General features: G+C 43.9%; 2 protein-coding genes across 4 annotated transcripts in view; both read right to left on the reverse strand.

The window, feature by feature from the left end:
- Window positions 1-667, reverse strand: part of LOC142892315 (neurabin-2-like) — a 37,819-nt gene extending 37,152 nt beyond the window's left edge. For all 3 annotated transcript variants that reach the window (XM_076032366.1, XM_076032365.1, XM_076032364.1), the window contains exon 1: window positions 514-667. The gene's annotated coding sequence lies outside the window, so the exon portion shown is untranslated. The remainder of the gene's footprint in view (window positions 1-513) is intronic.
- Window positions 668-2,168: 1,501 nt separating this feature from the next.
- On the reverse strand, window positions 2,169-24,280 carry carhsp1 (calcium regulated heat stable protein 1). Its single transcript, XM_076032369.1, has 5 exons — window positions 24,098-24,280; window positions 8,301-8,438; window positions 7,708-7,816; window positions 5,723-5,845; window positions 2,169-3,183 (listed from the first exon to the last, which is right to left on the reverse strand). The coding sequence occupies exons 2-5, from the start codon at window positions 8,362-8,364 to the stop codon at window positions 3,021-3,023; spliced, it is 459 nt and encodes a 152-aa protein (XP_075888484.1). The 5' UTR covers window positions 8,365-8,438; window positions 24,098-24,280; the 3' UTR covers window positions 2,169-3,020.
- Between the last annotated feature and the right edge of the window lie 344 nt (window positions 24,281-24,624).

The following is a 24,624-nucleotide window of genomic DNA, read 5'->3' on the forward strand; positions in this document are numbered from 1 at the left end:
TGGGCATCCGAATTAATCTCACTTCACGACGTCTAATGTGTTTAGCCGTGTTGCGAGAGCCCGGAAATTAAATTTGAGCAGGATTTCTGCCCGCGGATTGGCGTCGTTAACGTTCCTGCCCACAAGTCGAGATTAACACGTCCTCAAAAAATAAAATAAAAACAGCGCCTCGTTCGACCACCGAATTCACCCACTTTTTTTTTTTTTTTTGTCGAAACCCCAGGCGGGAAACAGCAGGGACGGGGCGCCAGTGAAGAGCTGCAGTTTTATCCCGCGTCACCGGCCGGTTTGTGACCGGAGGGAGGAAGGGCTGACAGACGACAGGCCCTGCTGCCTCTGTGACTGCTGCTGCTGCTGCCGCCGCCTCTGCTGCTGTTGCTGCTGCGTTGCTTCCTTCCTGCAGCTTCCCGTTTGCTCACAGACTAGCCGCCGCACTCCGACGCCGGTCAAAGCGACTTAAAACATTAACGTGTAGGCTACAACCGTCATGGCGGGACTTCGACAGGCAGGTACCTCGGGTTCCAGCAGTGGGAAGCGGCGCCGTGTCCGTTAGGAGCCGAGGCGGAGACGGTCCATTGTCCTGCTGCTGCTGCTCCTGCCCCTTATTCTCCCTGCGAGCTAACAGACTGCGAGCGGCTGCCTGCCTCCTCTCTGCTGCTGCTGCTGCTGCTCCTCCCTCTCCGTTTCCTCCTCCTCCTCCCCCTCTTCCCCATCCCATCCTGTTCCTCCATCCTCCTTTCCATTTTTTTTTTCATTTTCCCTTCACTTATTTCCAGTGTCTCTCGTCTTCACAGCTCTTTTCAATATAAGAGCCATTTGAATTGTTTCTTCTTTTATATTTAAAATAAAATCCGTGTGCTTCTTTTGTATTTGTATGTTTTAAAAATGGTTGTAAATAGTGTTATTCTAGACCGTTCTTTCTGCTTTTCTTTTATGGTGAATGTTATTTTTTAATGTTCGCATGTGCCAAATAAAGTTCTTGGATTTTGAATCTCTTCCTACGCCTTCCTCTTCGTGGTGACACAAGTTGTTTGCCTTGCAACGTGTACGTTGAGATTTTTTTTTTTTTTTGTTTTCTGCTCTCTTTAGCACAACAGCTAACAACTGTTTTCGTTTTGTTTACTGGTATAAAGGTGCTGAGTTGGCAGACAAAGCCCACGAGCCTAATTTCTTAACAGTTCCGTGACTCACTGCTTAAAGACCAGTCAGTCAATCAGTCAGTCAACCTGTTTCGAGCCTTTTAGCACAAATGACACGCATTTAGCTAAAGTAGACATCTAGCACCCTCTGCTGTCCAACGGAAGCAACGGCCAAGTTGCGGAGAGCCATGGAGGCAGGAACGTCGATGTCGCCTCCTGCTGGCGAAATGTGTATTTATTTATTTATTTATTTATTTATTTATTTATTTTTATTTTTTTAACCTTAAAGTGCTGTCAGAATATGTGTTCGGCAATTTAGACAACGTGTAAAAAAAAAAAAAGTGTGTGTGTGTTTGGGGGGGGGGGGCGCGGTAATTCTTTAATTTCCTTTGATACATTAAATAAATTCAGTCACAGAGCATTCGTCATCATTTGCTCTTTATCGAGGATGTACGTATGGGCGCGTTCGCCGTCTACCACGTACGTCATTTGGCGAATAATAAATAAGTGTAGCGGGTGTGCGCATATGTAAGATTTGGCAACAACTGCGTAGGAAGTTCCCAAATTGTCCATAAACCTGGAGTGTTCAACGATGTGCTTTGTACACGAATGTGTTACGACAGTTAAGGGTGAGGTAAGGAAACTACCATGCATGCCCATTAAATTAATATTATTCTGGAGGGTGAGCATTTCCGTGTTCTACTGAGACGCATTATCCACCGGAAAATCTGTTTTTTTCCACCTTGACACTAGATGGCGCTGACAGCTGAACTGACCGTTGGGGTTCAACGTCCTTTGCCGACAATGGAGAACTGGAGAACGCCACTCAAATGCTTGTACATCTCTGTATTAATGTGGGGATAGGGTAGTTACGTGAGCCCGTGGATTCAATCCTGTGTACAACTGCATCGGCACACAATGATTCAACTTTTACACATCGTGTTTGAGACCCCTTTGGGCAGACTTTGTGCTGACGGGAGAGGTAAGACATAAGGAACTGCGACACAAATGAGTCCCCGCAGCTTGTGCTGAAGAATCACAATTGGTCTTTATTTTCCCGCGACAAACAAATCAGCACAGTCATCACTGCAGTTATTCGCCAAATTCACCAAAGTAATCTCTCAAATGAAAAGACAACAAACTAAAAAAAAAAAAAAAAACTAAAAAAAACCCCAGCAAAAACAGAAAACAACAGCATGTTGAAATTCCTTTAATTCAACCACACGATGGAAATGCAGGCGGTAGCTTGGTATTAATTGCGTAGGCACAAACAGAGCTGTCAGTTCTAATGAGATAAAGGTGGCACACGTTAATAATACCTGGAGAGAGGGAGAGAGAGAGAGAGAGAGAGAGAAGAAAAAAAAACAAGGTGCTGGACACAGTGACACAGAGTGCCAACGCAACACAACATCACCGGCGTCTGGCATCTTGCTCTTCATCTCTCTCAGCCAATGAGGTTTGGTTTTTTTTCCCCCATTTCATCAGAAAAATAAAACATTGCACCATTTTAATTCCAACACAGAAGGCGGTCATTGAACGTCTAAGCGAGAAACCTAAAGTCTCTCTACGATAAACCCCCCCTTTCACTGTAATCATCAAAAATACCGGGCATTTCCACCCCCCCCAAATTATATGTTTTGTGATTCCCACGCAGGGAGAGCTCAAGATGAAGTAAACTGTGAGATTGTTGAGATTTGACTCCAACTATGCGGACACCGCTCTGTTCTCCTGTGGCCCTGTATTCCAGCGGCAGGCTGACAGAGAAGAACCGAGAACATTGCCCGCTTGAATGCCCCTCATTGAGAACCCCACGCCCCGCCCCCCCACCCCCACCGACCCCGCCTCTTCCCATCCATCTCATCCCCAATGCAACTTCATCATTCAGCTGGTGATGACGTGCCCCGACCAGGTCTCATGTTTTGTGCCCGGCTTGAGGTGGGTGATGTTGACCTCCACCGCCTGGACCTTCTCGTATTTGGGAGGGATGGAGCAGACTTTGTAGCTCAGCTCGTCTCCTTCCACCGGCACGTACTCGCCCTCGATGCTGCAAGCGGGTTGGAAAAAGGCTTTAGGATGCGTCAAAAGTAATTGGAGGCGAAGTTCAGTTTCGCTTCTGCTTTGGGCCCTTCTGCCTGAAGGCGCAAAGCGGCTCGCCAGGATCAGGATGGCACACATTTAACCCAATGTTGAAGAAAGACAACCAACAGGATGTCCTACTGTCTGAAGTCAGTGTTATACAGTGAGCTTTTATCTGCTTTCCAAACACTCTGATAGGCCTTGGAAGGTTAAAAAAAACAAAAAAACTTCAAATCCAATGAAATTTTACAATGCAACTTGTTATTTAGATTTTTGCTTTAGTACTTAACTCATGTAATGTCAATCTAGTGATGGTGGAAAGTGTCTAGCATATACTTAGGATGTACTTAGGAGTTAAATTAAAATTAAGTCCAATTGAATTCTTTAATAAAAAAAACTACTTGACATTAATAACTAAGTCAAATGTATTATTATTAGTGGACCATTTATATGTAAAAAGTTATATCAACTTGTTCCTGTTTTTCCTCAGCATATCTGACAGTTCTATTGATCTCGACCAATGCCGACGTATAATCTATATATTATTTATGTTTTACACTATTGTTAACGGTAGATTTGTGTTAATATTCCTGTTTAACATACATTATGACTTGTTGTATGAGGACAGATGACCCCTCCTCCTTTCTCAGAATAAATGTGAACACTCACTCGCACAGCCTAATTTGATGTGGCAAAGAGATTCAACGCTGAACCCACAAGCTGATGTGACGGGAAGAGTCTGAACATTCTCGTTCCCTCTGCAGTTCGCTTATTTTTCTGCTCTGCTCCTCAGCCGCATTTTAAGCCCGTGGCTGATGACAATGGCACAGTGGCGAAGGTCATTAGATATTCTGCCGTCCTCCTACACAAAGCTTGAGCTCCTTTCACAGTGCGTTTGACACTCCGCTCTTATGCAGGTGGAATCTGATTACGGTTATTGTGAAAGGGGAAAAAAAAATTAAATAACTCAAAGCTGCTCGATTGCTCATCACTTCAGAAGCAACCGCGGGACCGTGTTCGTATTTATAAAGGGAAGACAAATACACATTAAAGGTTCAGTGTGTAAAATTTGGCTTGATTTATCATTTTTATACTGGCCAAAGCTAAATATACTGCCCATAGGTACATTAACAAAAGTATATACTTGCAATACAATAAAAGTAACTTTGTTTTCCTTCCCTGAGAACGGTTTCTTTTTACATAAATGAATAAATTGTACAGAGAGCAAGCTGTATCGCGACGTGGCCGACGTGTCATGGTTTGTGTGCGCAGGCCACCGTAGTTCACTGGCAAGGTCAGGAGGCGGAAGGAAAAGTGAGGGGAATGAAAAAGCGCTGAAATTTAAAATGTAACCACTTGATGTCCCCGTTTCGTCTCAAAATCTCCAACCATTACACACTTAACCTTTGAGAAGAGAGCAGACAAGATCTGTTGAATTGTAGACCATTACAGACCATACAGCTCGTTTGACGTCGTCCACATGTTGGCGCACAGATGGTGCAGTCCAAACAAACTCAACCACCATTGCTTTTAACTACTGCAGCCTCAGAGCCAAGAGAGATGTTTGTATGAGCGCAATGTGACACAGCTGCCTATGCATTTACACAGCCCCGGACAGTTGAAGGTTTAAAGGTCCAGTGTGTAAAGTTTAGCCTGATTTACAATTTTTTATATTGGTAAAAGCTTAATATACAGCCCATATATATATATATATATATATATATATATATATATATATATATATACATATATATATATATATACATATATACATATATATATATATATACATATATACATATATATGTATTATTATTATTATTTTTTTTTTTAATAAAAGTGTATACTCACAGTACAATAAAATTAATTTGATTTTCCTAGCCATAAAATGCTTGTTATATATACATACATATACACAAGAATTTACATTGATGGATTGTGTGCACAATCCAGCTGCATTTCGTATTCAAATAAACCAACTAAGAAGAAGAAAGTGGACAAGGTCGCCAAGTTTGTGTGTGAAAGCCACCGTAGTTCACTGGCAAGCTCGGGAGGGGTAGGGTAAGAGGGCGAGCACTGCAATCTAAAATGTCACCACTTGATGTCGCTGTTTGTCGACATCAAATCCCCAAATATTACACGCTTGACGTTTAAGGCTCTTTCAAAGGAGCCGCAGCATCCTTAAGGCCTCTTCCTTTTTTAAAAAAAAAAAAAAAAAAAAGCCTTGTGAAAGAGTAAATTAAACTAATTGGAAAAATTGCTCTGGATTTGGAGAACAGCACACAATGATTCCCTTTGTGTGACGCTAGGGTTCAGTTTTAAGGACGCATGCATTTTCAAAAACAAACTTTGTGCATTCGCAGCATATTTCTGAATACAAGAGATCATCAAGCGTTTCAGTCATTGTGTCTGTGGAGCTCTCAGGTGAAACATAAACGCATTTAAACAAAAAAAAAAAAGAATGCAAAGGAGAGCTTGCGCACCCACACGTGCACGCACACACTTACTCTGAGATGTGGACAAAGATGTCCTTGCCTCCGTCGGATGGCGTGATGAAGCCATGGCCTTTGGAGCGGGAAAAACATTTACACACGCCAACAAACACCGGGCCCTCGGAAGCACGAGCCGTCCTGCACACACACGCGCACACGCACACACACCAAGTTAACTGATAAACTGATATGCACGTATTTACACATTCGTCAAACATCATCGACAAACAGCATCGGGTGTGCTTCCAGCAGAGCAGTATTTGTACTTCAAACAGCAGTCGCGTGCAGCCATCTGAACAGAACAAATACACTTAACGCACGTATAGCACCAGTACTTCACCAGTCCTGTTTTTTTTTGTTGTTGTTTTTTTGCTGTAGTGGTTGGCAGGGCAGCGGGTCACAGATCTGAAGCGTAACCCCTCGGATGTGGAAACAGAATTTTGTTCTATTTTGTTTTCTTTTGAACGAACACACAGATGTTTTAATGTTTACTTAGATACTTTTATATATATATATGTATATATATATATATGTATATATATATATATATATATATATATATATATATATATATATATATATATATATATATATATATATATATATATATATATATATATATATATATATATATATATATATATATATATATATACATATGTCATGTCTTTTTTTATTTTACGTCACTCTTTGCACTATTTGTACTCTCTGCACTGTATATGTTGCTTTAACTGTGCAAATATCCACAACGTTCTTATTGTTATTCATATTCTTAACCTCAATTATTTTTTTCCCCCAGGTTCCAGAAAGTAATGACTCTCCCAAAGGGAAGCTTCCAGCAGTGGATGGAAATTCTCCTGGGTTGGGAGCACAGCGCCGCCAATGAGTACACTTCCACAATAACCTGCTGCCCGCAGCTTTTTTGTTCCTGTATGCGTGCGGCTGCGTGACAAAAAAGCGAATGAGCCTCTTGCAGAGTCCGGTCGCTGCGAGCAGAGGAACTGCCGGGACTTCAGCCGACGCAGGATTCCACGGGATTCCTGCGTCAAGTGTTTGCGCATACACAGCTCTCGAAAAGAACAGTGTTCACAGCAAACAGAGCGCCGAAAGCAAAAAATAAAAAATGGTATCGTGTGACGGGTATCCACAGGGAAAGACATTACCAGACAGCAAGTAAATGTATTGTCTTTCCTTTGACCGAGCGAACGCTCTTGTTTCACATCACATCTGTGTTTTTACAATCTCAGTGTCAGGACACGCAAGATAATCAGAGGTGGGAAGTAAAAGAGCACAAATACTTTGTTCCTGTACTGTGCTTGTACCGTATCTGTACTTTACTTGAGTATTTTGTTTCTGACTAATTTTTACTTTTACTCCGTATATTTGTACACATATATCTGTACTTTCTGCTCCTTGCATTGGAAAAACCTGCTTGTTACTTTTGTGTTTAAAAGACTGTCAAAGACGCAAATTATTATTCAAAGTAATTCACTTCCTATTTATTGTAGGTGCTGTTGCATGACGTGGACCACACTGTTGTGTACCTTGTTATAGTTGTGTTTATTAATCAAAGTATTATTTAATTCATTAAAATGTATATATATATATGTTTACTTTCTACTTAAGTACATTTCAGATCCTGTACTTTCTTACTTCCACTTGAGTAAAGGAGTTCAATCAGATCAGAGTAATTTTTTACTAAGGCATTTAGATTCAGATTCAGTTTCAGATATGTATGTTTAGAAAATATAGGAACTATCCAGCCCTCTGTTTATAGCCTCCTGTTTATATCCTGCTTCAAAGCTCTGTAGTTTGAGGTAAATTTTTGTTGCATTTTTATTTTGGGGTGAGGACAGTGAGGACAGTACTGCATTTTCTCATTTGTCAACAATACATTCGCTTTGATGGGTCGTCAGCCTGATTCATCACGTGTGATTCCCGTCTGTTTGTGTGTGTGTGTGTGTGTGTGTGTGTTTGTGTGTGTGTGTGTATCTCCTTACGCAGAGCAGGTCCTGTTCCTCCGTGTGGGCAGAGGGCTGGGAATGAGGTAGCTTCTCATGGGGGAGGGCGAGCGGTCTCTGTGTCGGCAGGCTGGGGGCTTCAGGGACTCTGGAGGGACCAACACACACACACACACACACACACACACACAAAACAAAATTCAACTAAGAATCAAAGTCTTGACTTCATGTCTACAAGTTCATTTTCTTTCAGTGCAGTCGCCACATTTAGCTCTCTTATGTTGTCAGTCAGCAACAAAATAATTTCCATTCACTTGAGTGTCTCTGATGGGGCCAAAACCTTTTAACACACAATGACTCAACATTCAACAACACAACATTCCCGGTATAGAAAGAGCAGCAGGAACCATCTAGAACAGGGGTGGGCCAAGCTTTTGACAGGTGGGCCACAATGGGTTAGAATATGATTTCTTCAAGTTCGGCATACGGCATATGGCCCCCGGGCCGTAGTTTGCCCATGACTGATCGAAAATAGCACTCACAAAGCGCTCTATTTTATTTTATTGACCTTTATTTATGCAGATAAAAAAACCTAATTGAAGAAATCTCTCTCTCGCTCTCTCTCTCCTTACCTGACTTTGAAGAACCTGTGGAGCCCTCGGGGGGAGGGGTCTCCGGTCTGGCCTGAGAGGACATCCTGACGAAGCAACGGGGTCGGAGAGAGAGGGGCTGGCGGTCAGAAGGTCAGGCAGCAGGCAGGAGTTGATCACCTAGAGAGACCAGAGGACGGGAGAAGACATTTCAGAAACTTTGATGCTACGACCACAACACACTTCACCTCGGGGAAAACAACGCAAACAGAAACGAAAAGATTATGTTTTCACGTTAAAAACGTGAATCTATCACGTTATTTCGTGAAAGTTACACATTTTCACGTGAAAATTTTCACGTTATGACCTGAAACTATCACGTTATTTCAGGATAATTTTTGCTGTTAAAACGTGAAACTATCACGTTATTTTGTGAAAGCTAGCATGTAAAAACGTTAAAGTTTCATGAAGTAAAAGAAAAAAAACTACGAGCTACTTTAATTATAATGACCATTCTGAGTGAGACTCAAAAAAAAAAAAAAAACCTAAAGCACCGGCGTTGCCACGGTGACACTGAATTGAGGACAGGAGCGGCTGACCCCACTGCAAGAAGCAAGGGATTTTGGGAACTGGGGGGCGGCGGTGGGAAGCGGGGAGGGCGGCTCCATTGATTTCAAACTTTCCATCGCCGGGTTTAGCATTCGGAAAAAGAAAGGAGGCAGAAGATGGGGACGGGGGAGGGGAGGGAGGTTTTCTCTGTCGCACAACAAAAGGGAAACAATGAGAGGCGCCAGAAGCAGGTCAGTCGGCTCACGTCACCGTTTCTGCAGCCTGTTGACACAAGTGGTGGGGGTGGGGGAATTGGGGAGGTGGAGGTGGAGGTGGGAAGGGGGAGGGCGGCAGCTTCAGGTTGCCAGAAACAGGATTAAAGTCAATAAGAGCTAACAGGCGCTGACGGAAAGATGAGTTTTGTTCTCAAAGGAAATAAACGGCCCAAAATCGTTCATTCAGCGCAGCAGAGAGTGATCGGAAAGCACAGAATTATCATTATGCACCTTTTCCCCCCCTTTTAAGAGAGATATAATTTTATCAAGGTAAAAACAAAAACTATGCTGCTTTGCCACTGTTATAAATGACTTACTCACTATGGTTCGTCCTGACGACTGTCTCTTTCCCAGAGCCTCGTCATGGCTTCATTCATTCATCACCAGCGTGTCCAAAATCACACACTTTCATACTCACTGCTGAATAATATCAGAATTTGATCAATAAAAAACAGCTTGTCACCGTCAGAAGCAGAGGAGGAGGAGGAAGAGGAGCGGCGCTCTGAAAATTCTCGCAGATTGTCAGTGATGGGCGAGCAAAACGTCTGATCGATCTAACTCAATAGACGAGGGGTTAATATGATCACAGCCTCTCGGGGGCCGGGAGCTTCCGGCCCGAGGAAAACACATTCACGTCACGTGCTTGATCCGCGAGCGACAAGCAATCCTGCCTTTCTCGCGCAAACCAAATCCCCGTTTCTCTGACGGGAAAATATAGAAAGAGAGAGAGAGGGAGCGAGAGAGAGAGGGAGCGAGAGAGAGACAGAGAGAGACAGAGACAGACAGAGACAGACAGAGAGAGAGAGAAGATGTTGTTAAAGATAATAATGGCTCAGAGTTGGCTGGAAAAAAAATAAACTGCCAGTTCAGATTTGGTGTGCGAGGTTGTGTCGTACTGCAACCACAGCCACGTCATAATGATCCACAACACTGTTGATCAATTTCCATCAATATTCAGGGGGAGGGGCGGGGGCAGGTGGGGTCGCTACTCAATACCAATCTGAATTTCCTTAAATTGCAGGAGGCCTATAAAAACCTGACAATATGTCATGGATGCAGGCCGTCGGACACCCTTGTATTTCGCACGCCGACTTTCTGGGGAATTTAAGGAGCTGTCGCTTCCGTTTTGTCTCGACAGCTCCTCCGCCTTGCCTACAATGAATGAAGAAGAGCATTTCTTTCATTTTATTTTTTTTTCTTGATCACGTTAAAAAAATGTAACCGACTCGGTCATGACCAACGCTGGAAATAAATGATCTGGAATGCTCAGAGGACGAAGAAAACCAGGGCTGTGGCTTCAGAGATTCAATGCAGATCTTGCAGCAGCTTCACGGAGGTCGAGAATAGAATTCATTACAGTGTCAAGTGTAACAAAAGGAGATCTTCAACTTAAAACAAAAAAAAAGATAAGATTGGATGTAACTACCCCAGTGGGGGAAAAAAAAAAAACACAAAAAAAAACACAAAATGAAAGTGAAATGACGACCAAAAGGATGATTATTTCTCACAGTGCAAAAATATAATAGTGGTATTAAAGCACAGGGGCAGCAAAATAGATGAATAATAACACTCATTTTGGGGGGATTCAGAGGATACTTCTTTCTTCTTTTTTTTCTCCAACGCCAACAGAAACAGCCATAAATATGCAGACTGGGAAGAGGCGAGCTGAGTCAGTGGCGGCGCGAAGCTGGAGGATAAACGTGTGAAGGCTGGCGGATGAGGGCACCGGGAGAGAAAAACCAGTCAGAAATGATCATCCGTCCACATACAGCCACATGTACGTAGCCACATAAACAACCGCGCACACACGAGACTGCATCAGGACGCATCAGCGAATCAGAACAAGCAAAGACATGAACGTTAGGTCATGTTATAAGAAAAATGTGAAAATTGTCACTTGAAAGTGCGACGCTGTGACATCACGTTGGGATCACGTTAAGTCTTTTGTGGCCTTTACAACATTTTTTGAAAGACCATGGCTGTAAAATATGCAATAGAAAGACCTCATTTCAGGTCCTCCTGTCTGCCGTCTTAGAGGCGATTCTTTTTTTTTTTATTGCGGTCTATGGGGAAAATGCCTTTTGGGCCCATGGGATTTTCTTGTTGCAGTACCTCGAATGGCCACTTAAAAAAAAAAAAAAGTCAGCCTAGCGCTCACTTTGCGACATTTCACAAAGATGAACCGAGGAGAAAATACAACGCGCATTGCCATTCACTTCATAACGGAGTCTTGATTGCACCTCCAACAGGTGATGCTAATGTGAAATCAATGAGTGGCATCCCGGGTCAGACCAGAAAAACGATGCATGATGATGTTCAGTCTCTCGAGGCAGCGGTGGCTGATTAGATCGTAAACACCGGCACGTCCCCTTGTCTTCATTATGTCTCTCAGTCACACAGCACTGAGCTCGACCTGCGGACCTATGGAATTTTCCATGGCCCCCCTCACAAGCCCCCCAGAGAGCCTGCTGATGCAGCAAATACCTTCGCACGTGCACAAATGCATGCGTTCACGACTACACGCACTTCGTCACTGACACCTATGCATACCTATACCTACACACCGAGTGGCTGAGTGAAACACTACCCACGCGATGAGGCTGCTGTTGTGCATTAGCACACGTCTGGTGGACGCAGACTCCCCCCACCTCCCAAATCCCCTGCCCCCAACGCCCCCTCGCCGCTCTGCGTTACTCAAGTATTAGTTTGCAGTTTCACTCAAGAGTCGGAATACTTGGAACACATACAGTATGATTCAATAGCTTTCCATCTGTGCAATGGAAAAGGGAGTTGGTTGCACTCCACACTGTTGTTAGCAACAAGAAGAGGTGTCAAAAGTATTTAAATTCTGTACTTAAGTAAAAGATACTCCGGTGAAAGTAATAGAATGAAACTCCTTTACTCAAGTAAAAGTAAGAAAGTACAGGATCTGAAAAGTACTTAAGTGAAAAAAAAAAGTGGTAGTAATAGTCAGTCAGCCATTATTGGATGTTTACAACAATGACCAATGTCATTTTCAACATTTTTATTTTTCTCTGTGCTGAAAACGTACTGAGCGGTGAGCCCAAAGCCGAGGTAAAAATAATCTCTTTAAAGTATGAAATATGTCTCAAACACAGAAGTAATGAGTATGTTTTCCCAATGCAAGGATAAAAAGTGCATATATATGTGTACAAATATAAAAAGTAAAAGTAAAAAGCCTTCAGAAAAAGAAACACTCAAGTAAAGTACAGATACTTGAAAAATCGACTTAAGTACAAAAACTAAAGCACTTGTACGGCGCTAATTTCCATGTCTGGGAACAAGTATGAGGAAAAAAAGTGCAAAAAACAACACCTGATAGAGGTCGACGCTGCACAATACTGTCCGCAAAACCTTTAAAGCGAGGCTAAAATTGGACCAAGTGGCTAATAAATAGCGCAATGAACTACATTCGCTCACTGGGAGAAGAGAGGAAGATTAAATTGGATCGCTCACTCCGGACTCTACCAGGTTCTTACCAACTTTACCGCCAAAAATTCTAATACAATGTTTAGCCTTGAAAAGAAAATCGCACAATTGTCATGTGACAGCCCATGTGCGCTCATGTGATTCAAACTAAAGCTTCAATAATCAGTAAACAGACTTACAAGTTCTTCAAACTAGCGGCGGAGATGATCAGCACTTGCCGACCACTTTATGAGGTTCAACGTTCAAGTGCTTGCAGACAGTTTGTCAACCAATGACATTGCAGTGAGTTAGCAGTCATCTTCCCCGCTAGCTAGCGAGCTAGCTAGCTAGCGCTAGCCTCCAGAACTCAATATGGCGGCCCATTCATTTCAATGGAGTTGCTCACTCCGCTCCCTGCGCCACAAAAAAGTTTTCGGCTTCCGGGTTCCTTCGGCATTATGTGGCCAACAGAGCCAGCGTGTAGCACAGTAGTGTCACTTCCCATCATGCCTCGGTAACACACGCGATGCACGGGGACGCATTGGCCAATCAGAAGGAGCCGAGATAAAGTACAATGCCATGACATCAGGCTGGGAATAAACTGTGGCCTTTGTCATTTTTTTTTAGAAAGATTAAAAGTCAATATAGCTAAAGATCTGCAATAGAAAAATTTTGTTAGGAACGTCAATTCAGGTCACAGTCGTCTTGTTAGCCGCTTTACAGGCGGTTCTTTTTGGATTGTGGTTGGGAATCCAAATTACTTGTACTGCAATTATACACTTTTATTGATGTATTCATGGGCTTTTATCAATGGAAAAATCATAAATCAAGCCAAATATTACACACTGGACCTTTAAATCTCGGAATGGCCATAACAGGGCCCCTTTAATATCATGAAGAATTAGCTACTTGCTTACAGTCAGTCGGGAGGCAATTTCACAACGTTACAAACCAACTAAGACGCGACGTGTCGTGGTCTTGACTCTGTGGAAGGCCTTCGCGACTCATCATCTCTCCCTCGGACCCACGTCACGCGTTAATGAGAAAGGAAAAAAGACGGGACGAATCCTAAAGGACTCATCCTGGCAGGTGCGAGCGGTACGGAAAAACAAACAAACAACCAACTGGGACGGAACAGGACGACCCTGTGAGGAAGTGAAACTGTGACACCTTCACATGTTCACACGAGGCCGGTCTCCCTGCCCCCGTACGGACTGGCGGCTCCACGGGGACGAGGTGACGCGCTGGCAATGTACGGAAAGAGAGCCGAGAGACATTGAATGTTGAAGGAGGTTTGTTTTGTTGTTTATTTTTAATGAAGCGGAAATTCCTGCATGCAAACACAGGCTGACTGATGACTACATTCTGCTTAAACTACAGAAAAGAGTTGTTGGAATAATAATTAAAGTTCCCTGTTGTGTAACTACAAGTAAATTATTCATAGAGTCAAATATCTTAAAATTCACAGCTATAATGTACTTGAAAAAAAAACATTTGAAATACTATTTCGAGTAAAGAATATAAATCTTCATCAGTACTCAGTATTTTTTAATTGTGAGAAAATAAATATATGTTTAGAGGGTCGAGGGTCTGAATTGTGTCAGGTGAGAACCAATGTTAAATATAAATGTGTTTTTTCTTTGGGAGTTCAATTTTGGAATGGGATCAATGACAAATTGAAAATGCGTTGACCTTTGTTGAGTTATTTAAAAAAATATATATATATTGATAGACAAAATATTTCATGAGTATAAGGATAAATAAATGATTGAATTGTGACTCAATTATGAAGAATGATGCAAAGCTTTTTCTCTTTTTTGGTCTTTTGGAATAAAAACAAGCGGTAAATCCACATCAAAAAAAAAACTTTTTTGAACAGAACTCTGGCCAAAACAAGCAGAAACACAAAACAGGAAGCCAAAACTAATGTTGAAAATCAGCTAAATAGCATAAAATGTAAGACACATCATACACAAATTTACCGATAAAAAACAGCCAATGAGAGACCAGCTCGCTGGGGCCTCATACGGTAGTGGCCAGTTTATTAGGTACACCCCACTAGTGCTGGGTATCTCTCTCTGCAGAATTGCATCTACTGTCCAGCCAAGTGGTTAACTGAGCCGCAGCTGCCTCTGCGGTCTCCGAGCAGTCGTCTGCCCATTCTGACCTCTGACCCCTGACGTCAACAATTTCCCACCGCACGACTGCTGCCGCTCGCTGGACGTTTCCTCTTTTTCGGGGGGGCCGTTTTCTGCGGCTGTGCCAGTGTGAAAATCCCAGGGAAGTTGTGACGATGCGCTCAGACCAGCACGCAGTCGCGTTGGGCGTCCCTCAAATCCACTTTCTTCCCCATTTTCTGCGCTCGCCTCCGAATTGAAGCGGCGGCTCGCCTTCAACCCGCCTGCCGGTCTGAGTGAGTTGCTGCCGTGCGATTGGCTGATTTTTCTCTTTGAGCCAACAAGCAAATCGAACGCTTTACCTAATAAGAGTGGCCGGGTTGAACTGCCGAGACCGTCTGCCCAACTCGCCCTTGTAAAAGCATCTCGGCTAAAGCCGCAACACAGACTGTCCATTATCTGCGACACAGCTGCCTGTCATCCATATGGAACAGCAATGTGAATTTACATGAAGGCCAAAAAGGCTTCGGCCTGTGACCATAGGCTTTTTAATCCGGCCCGCCCGACTTGAAGAAATTATATTAATAATAAGCAAGTCATAAAATAGCTGTATTTCATCCATTTTTTTCCCCAATGTTTTAAGAGTCATTTCAATAAAGAGCTAAATACTGCGGGGCTTCAAAGACACTGATTTTGTTCATTTTCAATTGACATTAAAGCACATGATTTCTACATATCCCATGATAGATATTATTTCCTCCTATGAGGAAACACTCCATCCATCTGCTCCTGCTCCTTCAGAACCCATTGTGGCCCAGCAGTCAAACAGTTTGCCCCCCCCCCCTTGTTTAAACAATCAGGGCCCCCCCCCCATCCCACGATTTGGTTTGCTGGACAAAATTATTTCCACCAATGAGTTTCCAAGCACACATTAGCAGCACTTGGACAGAGCTAAGATTTAAACAGAGCTCTGTTCGTGTCTGGGAACCGTGGTGTTTTTTGAGTCGTGCTCATTTTAAAAAAAAGTTGAAGGAGAACTTTGCTTGTCAGACGGGGGTCAGTGCTGTCTAACGGACAACCCCGGGCCAAAGTAGCGGCCATTTTGCTGAGGAGACGTCAGTAATTTGGTGAACCCCACGGTCGCGCGTGATAACGGCTCTCTGGGAATATGAGGGCCGTGGGCGTCGAACAGATGAAAGCGGGACTCGCGCGCGTATCCTCACAAAGAACGAGAGGCCGGGCATTACGCAGACATTGACGAGCGCTGAAGGCAGAAAGCATTAACCTTAAACACAGACAGACGGCCCTATTATCCCGAGCTCTGTGTGTGTCTGTGTGTGTGTGTGTGTGTGTGTGTGGCGAAAGTTGGTCCCGATCCTGCAATTTGATGACTCAACCTCTCATGTGCGTCAATGCAGCATCTCCAATATTTCGATCGCGCGCACGTTTAGCGAGGGCTGAATGGGCGCCGTGATTCATGCGGCCTGACCGTGCACTTTGGCACGGTTTGTGTTAAACAAACAAACAAAATGAATGAATAAATAAATAGCAAGCCTCCCCCCACACACACACACACACACACACACACACACACACACACACACACACACACACACACACACACACACACACACACACACACACACACACACACACACACACACGCACGCACAAAAAAAAAAGGTCCTCCTGCTTTCATTACACATCACCAAGGCACCTGAAAGCTGAGGTTTAAAAGTTCAACCGCCGGTCCAAAGGTACGGGCACAATTACAGACAACATGAGACTTGATTTGATAGCTTTTCTATGATTGGTGTTTTTTAGCCATTTGAACATTATGCACATTAATAATGAACATTGACTCATCATTACTATTATTATCATCATTATTATTATTATTATTATTATAATAATCATTATTATTTATAGAGCCCTTTACAGTGGATAAGAGCATTGAAAAATTAAAACCAGCTCATCTTAGGCCAAACTGACACTACGTTATACATACTGTATTTGTCTGACATATCATGGTAAGAACTAACGAAAATCAAGTTATTAATAATAACAATAATAATAATAATAATAATAATAATAATAATATTAATAATAATGAAGTAGTTAGGCTACATAGAGATGCACGCTCAGAACATTGTCAAAGACATTCACCATCCTGGTCAGCAGCCTGTTTGAGCTGCTGCCATGAGGCAGACGGGACGGAAACATCAAAGCTAAAACAAATAGGCTGAAAAACAGCTCCTGTCCCATTGCAGTGAATGTGCTCTACGCTGCTACCTGCATTTATTATGTGTTTTTTTTTTGTGACGAACGAACGAATTATACTGGCAAGGATAAAGAAAAAAAAACACGATAAAAAACATTCGGTTTCCGATTTTGATGCATGCAATACGTGGAGGGGGAAAAAAAACAATGTGAAATTTGCGTTATGCCAAAAATGGCGAGAGAAACACTTGCATCATCTGACCGGTCTCCCCCTGAGGAGCCGTCAGTCCATCACAAAGCCTGGGTGTTACACAAAGCATGCCGTTACGTAACGAGACGGCAGCTGAATAAATGCTACGAGAGCTAGCTAGCAAGCGCGTTATATTTACATGGAAGAAGCATATGAGAGAAAAAAAAAACACACCGGCCGGACTTTTACGGTCACTGCTGATTCATTAACACAGACACCGCGAGACGCTCATCTTCATCAAAGCGAATGATGACACACGTGTCACTTCCAAGGCCGTGAGTGGACACTCAGAGGCGGCGTGAGCCGTTAGCCGTTAGCTGAGCTATTCTTTACCTCCATTTAAACCAGATGAGTTGGTGTTTAATACCGCAAAGGAACAAGCAACCTGTAGCATGGCTACGTACTCGTGTCCGTACCCTCTTTGCTACACAACATATGCAAAGGGAAGGTCCGCAACGCAACCTCTTCACGAACTATGCGACAAACCCAAAGACAAACGCACGTGTCGGGCTCTGCTGCCGAGAGAAAGAAGAGCTGAGGCACTTTGACTTAATGGATGAGGGTGAGTCATTTTATTCATTAAAAAAATATATAAATAAATAAATAAATAAAATCAAAAGACGGCGTTCATTGAAAGAGACAATTTATTCCCAAAGACGTTCCTTTCGGGAGCCGAGGCCTCATCTTGATCAAACCGTCTTCCGTCACGAGGATATCTCAAAACCTTTTCAATTTGCTGGAACAAAAAGTGTGATAATTATTGCACTCAAGAGGAGCAGCGCCGAGAGCCTCGTTGAGCCGCCACTGTTAAAAACACTCAAATTCACGTCGTCGGTGTTCATGGGACGTGGGATGAGACTGGGAGTGCACTAAACGTTGAAAAGTTCCGAGTCACCGACTGATTTCCGCACTGAACTCCAGTTTAGCCAGTTTCATGAAATTATGATCTGGAGTGCTCTGCAACCATTAGGAATGCGCGAAAATCAGTCAAGATGTGCTGGAACATTTTAGTTTTGAACCAAAACCCATTTCCAAAGTCCGATTAAAAGTGATTGACGGACTTCCGAGCGTGGCAAATTCTGTGTGAACACACCAACAGTCGGCTGTCTTAAAGAGTCTAAAATATAAACCATGAAGCTTTGTTGACTCTTTTATGGTTTAACACAAACAACTGTGTGTGCTTTTAATACAAAGCTGTGTTTTAGAAAGTTTTAGTTTGCTTTTTTGTAGCAATTTTGAGGAATTCAACTCAATGATGGTCTCATATTGCACACTTGGTATTCATTCTCTAAAATCACAGTCAATTAGACATTCAATGCAACGAGTGCAGTGTCAAAACCATCCCATAATGTGTTCAGCACATCCTGACTGATTTCCCTGCGCTAATGTTCTTCCAGTAGATTATTCCGTGAAGCTGCTTATAATGGAGTTCGAGGCAGTAATGAGTCAGTGAGCCCAAACTTTTGAACGGTAGCGTGAGTAAAACCTGAAAGTCTCAATGGCCTCAGTTTTGATTCAGTTTGTCGGGTCACTGGCTCTGAAGGCAAAGATTAACTCCCCCCCCCCCTCCTTTTCCTCAGTCTGACAGCTCCGCCCAAACATCGTGTTCATCTCTTGGTGGTGCAACAGGAAAAAGGAAGCAGACGACTTCCCTCTCGTGCAGGGCCGAGGGCGTCGCTTCCCTTGGGAGGACTCTCTAGAACTGAGCCATCAGGAGGCTCCGTTCCATCCTTGGCTTTCGTGGCCCATCAGACGATCCGGACTTTCCGCTTCGCAGCGACGCTGCTGAACCGTCGCTGATTGATGCTAGTTTCACTATGTGCATCCCCCAACGACTGCGAGTTTGCCCAGAAACTGAGCCACTCTGAGCTTTATTACTTACACTGGTGGAAAGACACCCGCCTGAACGCAAAGTCACTCTCCAAAGACAGTTTTGTTCATGTCATGTTATATCCACTTTGTTGCGCTGCTTCCGTCATTGTGTATTACTATAGGGTTTTTCTGTCCAATCATATTTCAGCTAGTGTGCTAGCTTGTGTTGTCAGCTTCAGTAAAATCTGCCTGAGAAACGGCATTCCAGGCTCCTGTTCGCGGCAAGTTCGCTGCAAGTCAACGGACCACAGTCAGTTGCGATAGCCAATCAGATCTTGAGTCTGTAATACCTTACTCCTTACACTAAACTGTGATTGGATAAACACTTGCGAGAGCCGGACAAACTAAGCTAACCCAACTTATAATGTAAATAACTTGGCGCGTTATTGTTCAGTTATTTTGCCGTTGTATTTTCTCAAAAACAAATGCAAATAAACTTTATTTTCAATTTTAAATAGTTTCGTTGTAGTCTCACTGGTGTCTTATGTGAAACAGCAACTTATTCATCAGAGTATTATTGAAGTTTATTGGACAAGGTTGTTTTCGTGGGGTACTTTTGCTGGACTCGGTTGACTCATGCTTTAAAAATCACCATTTATTTTTGAGTTTTGACAGTAAAACTGTATTGATGTATTGATGGTCTGGTGAGGTGTATTCATTAATGTAGGACTCAGTACAGCGTCGCCGAAGGCCTAGACGTGAAACACATGGTCTGCCGCTGGGACCGCGAACGCCACGTCGTAAACGCACCTGCTCCGAAGCTCGAGGTCTGACTGGACCTCAGACTTCAAGCTCTTTGCTGGACCAACTTTGTGATCGCCTCTCGGACAACGAACAAAAAGAACTCGCGATGCTGCCGATCCCTTCAGCCGTCACTCGCCGGTGCCGTCCGTTTCACCGACGGCAGAGTTCCCCCAGCAGGCAGTGGGTTCAGCCGACCTCACGAGGGTCACAACAATGGGCCCTCTCTTCTCTTCTCTTCTCTCCTCTCAGTTCCCCTAATTGGACTGGAACAAGCAGCTTTCACAGCCTTTTGTCCTCTTTGAGGGGGGTCTAGGTGGTCTGGGTCGGAATGACCCAATACATTTGTCAGGGCCCCTGCCCCCTTGATCACGTAGAGCCGTCAGTGACGTTCAGCCACATTTTGTGTCAGTGCAGCCATAGGCAGGAACTCGGGTTGCTAGTAATCAAGTCCAACCGCAGGTTTTTGGATTTCACTTGGAAATCTCATTGGCAACATTTAGCAGATCACTTCTGCCTTGTTTCATTAGTTACTCACTTTGTGTAGCTGTACTAGCATACTTGTAATTTCACGTATTGTGAGAGGTCCGAAACTGTTGTTTTTCACATTGAAACAAACCCTCAAACAAAACAATCCCTGAAGGGAAAACGATTAAAAAAAAAAAAAAAAAAAATAGGTAGAAAAAAAACAAATGCCCACTTCAAATTCAAACGACACAACAAACTAAAAACGCAGACATACAGAAACTGCTGGCGTGTGCTCTGTGCACTGTGTACCTGGCTCTGAGCCACAAACAGGCTTTTTTTTTTTTTTTTTTTAACAGAAGAAGGCAACACTTTAAATGTGACACCTTGAAATGCCATAAAGGTTTGGTCGCTACGTGTGAGACAACAAAGCGGCAGCAGACAGGGCTAAGACCGTCTGTCTGTTTTATTCGACTCGTAACCGCAACGCGAGTCTTGGAGGCGAGGAGTCGAAAAAAGAAGTCTGTAGTTCAGGAGTGGGCAAACCTTTTGGACTGGTGGGGCCACAATGGCTTCTAAAGACCAGAGGGGGGCCGGAGCAGGACAAGATGGACGGAGTGTTTTTGTGACCCACCTCATAGGAGGAAAACGATATATTATGGGATGTGTCGAAAACTTTGTGCTTTAATGTCAATTAAAAATGAACAAACGGCAAAGTTGACACAAAATTTTACTTACTTATATATATTGTTATAATTTCTTCAAGTTCGGCAGGCCGGATTAAAAAAGCTTAACGAGCCGCACATGGCCCCCGGGCCATAGTTTGCCCGTGCCTTGCTTTTTGGCATCATTGCGGAAGGATTTAAAAAAAAAAAAAAAACTTTACTAAAATAAACCAACTTTCCTTTCTCCAATCTGTCAAAGACACTTTTCTGGTTCCCTTTAGCCGAGTGGTTCTCAACCGGGAGAATCTCAGGACCCACATTTTTTTTTTTCCCTTATCACAAAGTCACAAACCATATTCATTCCACAGCACTGAAAATGCTCGTCCACTTTCTATCACGTCGAGTAAATAAATCAATGAAATTATTGAATTGAGAGTTGTGTCCTAATCCTCTCTAAATACATGTTGAAATCCCCTTTTTAAAAAAAACACCAGTTGAGAAACGCCTGCTTTAGCCTCCAGCAGATCTACCTGCACACAAACACGACGCGCCCTGATTGCCTTATTGCCTTCAGCCGGCGATCACAGGAGGGCTGTTACTGGAGATCATGTTGCACAACAGCGTGCGAGACGTTCACAACAAGCCCGCCCCCATCTACTTATAGCCGTAGGGCCATAAAACACCTGAAGCGTTTTACGGCAACACGTCGGCATAGCGAGCGTTCCTTGCACAGGCATTAATCATGGATGAGGCCTCGCATCGATCTCAAACCTCTCCCGATTTTATTGCTGAGTCACGCATTGCCACCGAGGAAATCTGCAGCCCAAAATCAATCCGGTGCCAATTCCTTGTCTTACTCTTCACAGAAGAATGTACCAGAGCAATTGGTAACAACAGGCTACACAACAGGGGGAAAAGACTGAAAGAAAAAACAACAACAACAACAACAACAACAACAAAAATGGCGGACCTGAGAAGGTGCGAGAATGTTGCAGAGGGCCGACACAGGAACACCTGGTCGGCTCGTGCAGCTGGAATTCTTTGGAATGATGTTTTAAAAGGAGGAGGGGGCGGGGGGGTGGGGGTCCAATCCTCAACGAGCGAATGAAATCAGATCCCTTTGGAGAGTGTTGGCCATCCCTTCTAGCAAAAAAACAAAATAAGCAGACGCCTCGGCCTGTGTGCTTGTGCCTCCCTGGCACAGGCATTAAAGGGAAGTAAGCTTTTAAACCAGGCATGGGCAAACTATGGCCCGAGGGCCATTTGCAGCCCCATTAAGCTTTTTTTAATCCGACCTGTCGAACTAGAAGAAATGATAATAATAGTAAGCAAGTCGAAAAATAGTCTTTTAATCACCATTTCAATAAAGAGCTACATACCGTGGGGGTTCAAAGACACTGGTTTGTTGTAACTTTTGTAACCGCATGTTTTCTACTTATGCCACAATATATTTTTATTCACCTATTAGGTGGCTCACCAAAACACTCCCTCCATCTGCTCCCGCTCCGGCGCCCTCTTGTCAAATTTTTAGAAGCCACTGTGGCCCCACCGGTCAAACAGTTTGGCCGCCCCCCTGATTTAAACGCTACCTTGACCAAGGTCCCCTGCACGGATTCTGATGCTCTCAAACCCAAAACTCAAAAAAGCAGTGTTGATTCTCTGACCTAACTCACGCCTTCGTCAACAACACCGAGGCCTCTTGCTTCCTGATTCCATACATTCTGAGAGTCCTCGCAGGCAGGATTAGACAGGCGGATGGCGAATGTGTCGTTTATGCTGCGGTGCATCCAACCGCGGAATAGAAACTGTCTAAGTGCAAGTTTATGAGTTTTCACACTTGGGAACACTTTGCAGATGGGAACGTGCACTCGATGCACAAGGTATTATTCAAAACACCGGGGATTGGCGTGAAAGCTTCGTTCCTCCGAGTGGATTGTGTCTGAGTCTCACCGTCTTCCAACGGCGGTAAACTTTTGCCATTATATTCCACTACCATTACAACAACAATTTGTGCGACTGAGCCGTCAACAACAACAACAACAACAAGTTGGCCGAACACCCGAGGAGGTGCCATCTTCACTGGGGGGGGAGACGCACACCGTCGGCGGACCCCTCTTCCTGGCCTGCGCAGACACGCGGTGATGCGCATGCGGGTGGTGCCCCCGCTGCAGCCGGCAGCTTTCTAAAGAGTCTGTCAGAACAGGAGGCCTCCGGTCTTGTGGACAAAACAGAGCTGTAAATGCGGGGCCGAGTCCAACCTGCGGGCAGAGGTGGGGCGCTGGAGACGGCCACATCCTGACTACTGCACTCCAGCGGCATGATGCACGCCACTTCACTCGACCACACACACACACACACACACACACACACACACACACACACACACACACGTTGTGAATGGGGTGGGGGCTTTGTTTCAACCCACAGCAGGTCTGAAGCAGGAAAAAACAGACAGACATGGGCTTCTACTGTAAATGCTGCTACCCGTGTAAATATGCGGATGAACTCGTCGAAAAAGTGCTGTGTTTAAAAACGGTGCTGGTGTTTTTGGGGAAAACCCAAGACACGATTCTCTTTGGGTAAACGCCATGATTCAGTTTTAAGAGTGCATGCATTTCCAAAAGCTCCAAAAAAACAAACAAACAAAAAAAACGGTTTATCTCTTCACACCATGTTACTGAATACAACAGATCGCCCAGTTGTAAAGTCCATTAAAACCCGTAGAGCTCTCGCGTGAATCATTAAACGCATTAATTTAACAAAAAAAAAAAAAAAAAGTTTTGTGAAGTCTGTGAACTCGCACGCACGTCAAAAATCAACGTGAAACCAGTGAAAATCACAACTTGAGCACTATAAGTTAGCTTCCTTTATAGCTTCCCTGGAGTGAAGTGACGTTCTGTTAAGTCTGTGAACGACACACACACACACACACACACACACACACACACACACACACACACACACACACACACACACACACACACACACACACACACACACACACACACGTCAATAACCGTAAAACCGGCTAATCATCACAACTTTAGCAGTATTATATTTAACTTCCTGTGTCGCTTCCCTCCTTTCCGAGAGCTCAACAAACAACTCCGGGGCTTCTTTCTTTCTTTCCTTCCTTCCTTGCACCGACTAATTTTGGCGTTTGGAAACGCGGGCGCTCAAAGCCAAAACCAGTCAGACAATGAAGGTGACAGTCAGTTAGTTTGTCCGCGTACACACGTTCGAGCGCGACACTCACCTTTGGTTTTGTTCGCGCCGTCCAAGTGAAGCAAACCGCCTGTGCGCCCGCGGCGAGATAACGAGGGTCACTTTAGGAAGTGCGTTCAAGTGCAGTCGGAGCTGTCAGTTCCTGGCGGAGGTGAGGTGAGGTTTGGACAGCATCAGCGCAGCGTCGCCGTGGACTCTTCTCTGTCTACGCTCCTTACGGGTTTTATTTTCCGAGTGGGCGTGGTCGCTTTCCCCAGGCGACGTCCCCTCCCTCCTGTGATGCGCTTTACCGTAATGGACGAATACACACGACCTTCAAATATTATGTTTTCGGCGCACCGTAAAATTCCCTCCCCCGCCAAAGAGCGGCCCTCTCCTGTCGAGATGATTTTTAAGTCCTGTATTTTATTTTCCCTTTTTCGATCTGTTTTTTTTTTTTTTTTTTTTTTCATCCAGGACTGCCATGGGGCAGCTGACTTTGTTTTTCTAGATTTTTACTATCTGTATTTCACTTTTGAATTTCATTTTCTGGCGACTTTTATTTGTATACAAATATCT

Source organism: Nelusetta ayraudi, unplaced genomic scaffold, assembly GCF_046127955.1.
Source record: "Nelusetta ayraudi isolate G7.1 ecotype Tasmania unplaced genomic scaffold, CSIRO-AGI_Nayr_v1 ptg000034l, whole genome shotgun sequence".
Classification (NCBI taxonomy): Eukaryota; Metazoa; Chordata; class Actinopteri; order Tetraodontiformes; family Monacanthidae; genus Nelusetta; species Nelusetta ayraudi.

Excerpts from the sequence above, each read along its gene's own strand:
- carhsp1 (XM_076032369.1), bottom strand. The coding sequence starts at position 8,364 with ATGTCCTCTCAGGCCAGACCGGAGACCCCTCCCCCCGAGGGCTCCACA. Across the intron at positions 7,817-8,300 it reads CACAGGTTCTTCAAAGTCAG|AGTCCCTGAAGCCCCCAGCC; the intron begins GTAAGGAGAGAG and ends TGGTCCCTCCAG. Across the intron at positions 3,184-5,722 it reads ATCTTTGTCCACATCTCAGA|CATCGAGGGCGAGTACGTGC; the intron begins GTAAGTGTGTGC and ends ACCCGCTTGCAG.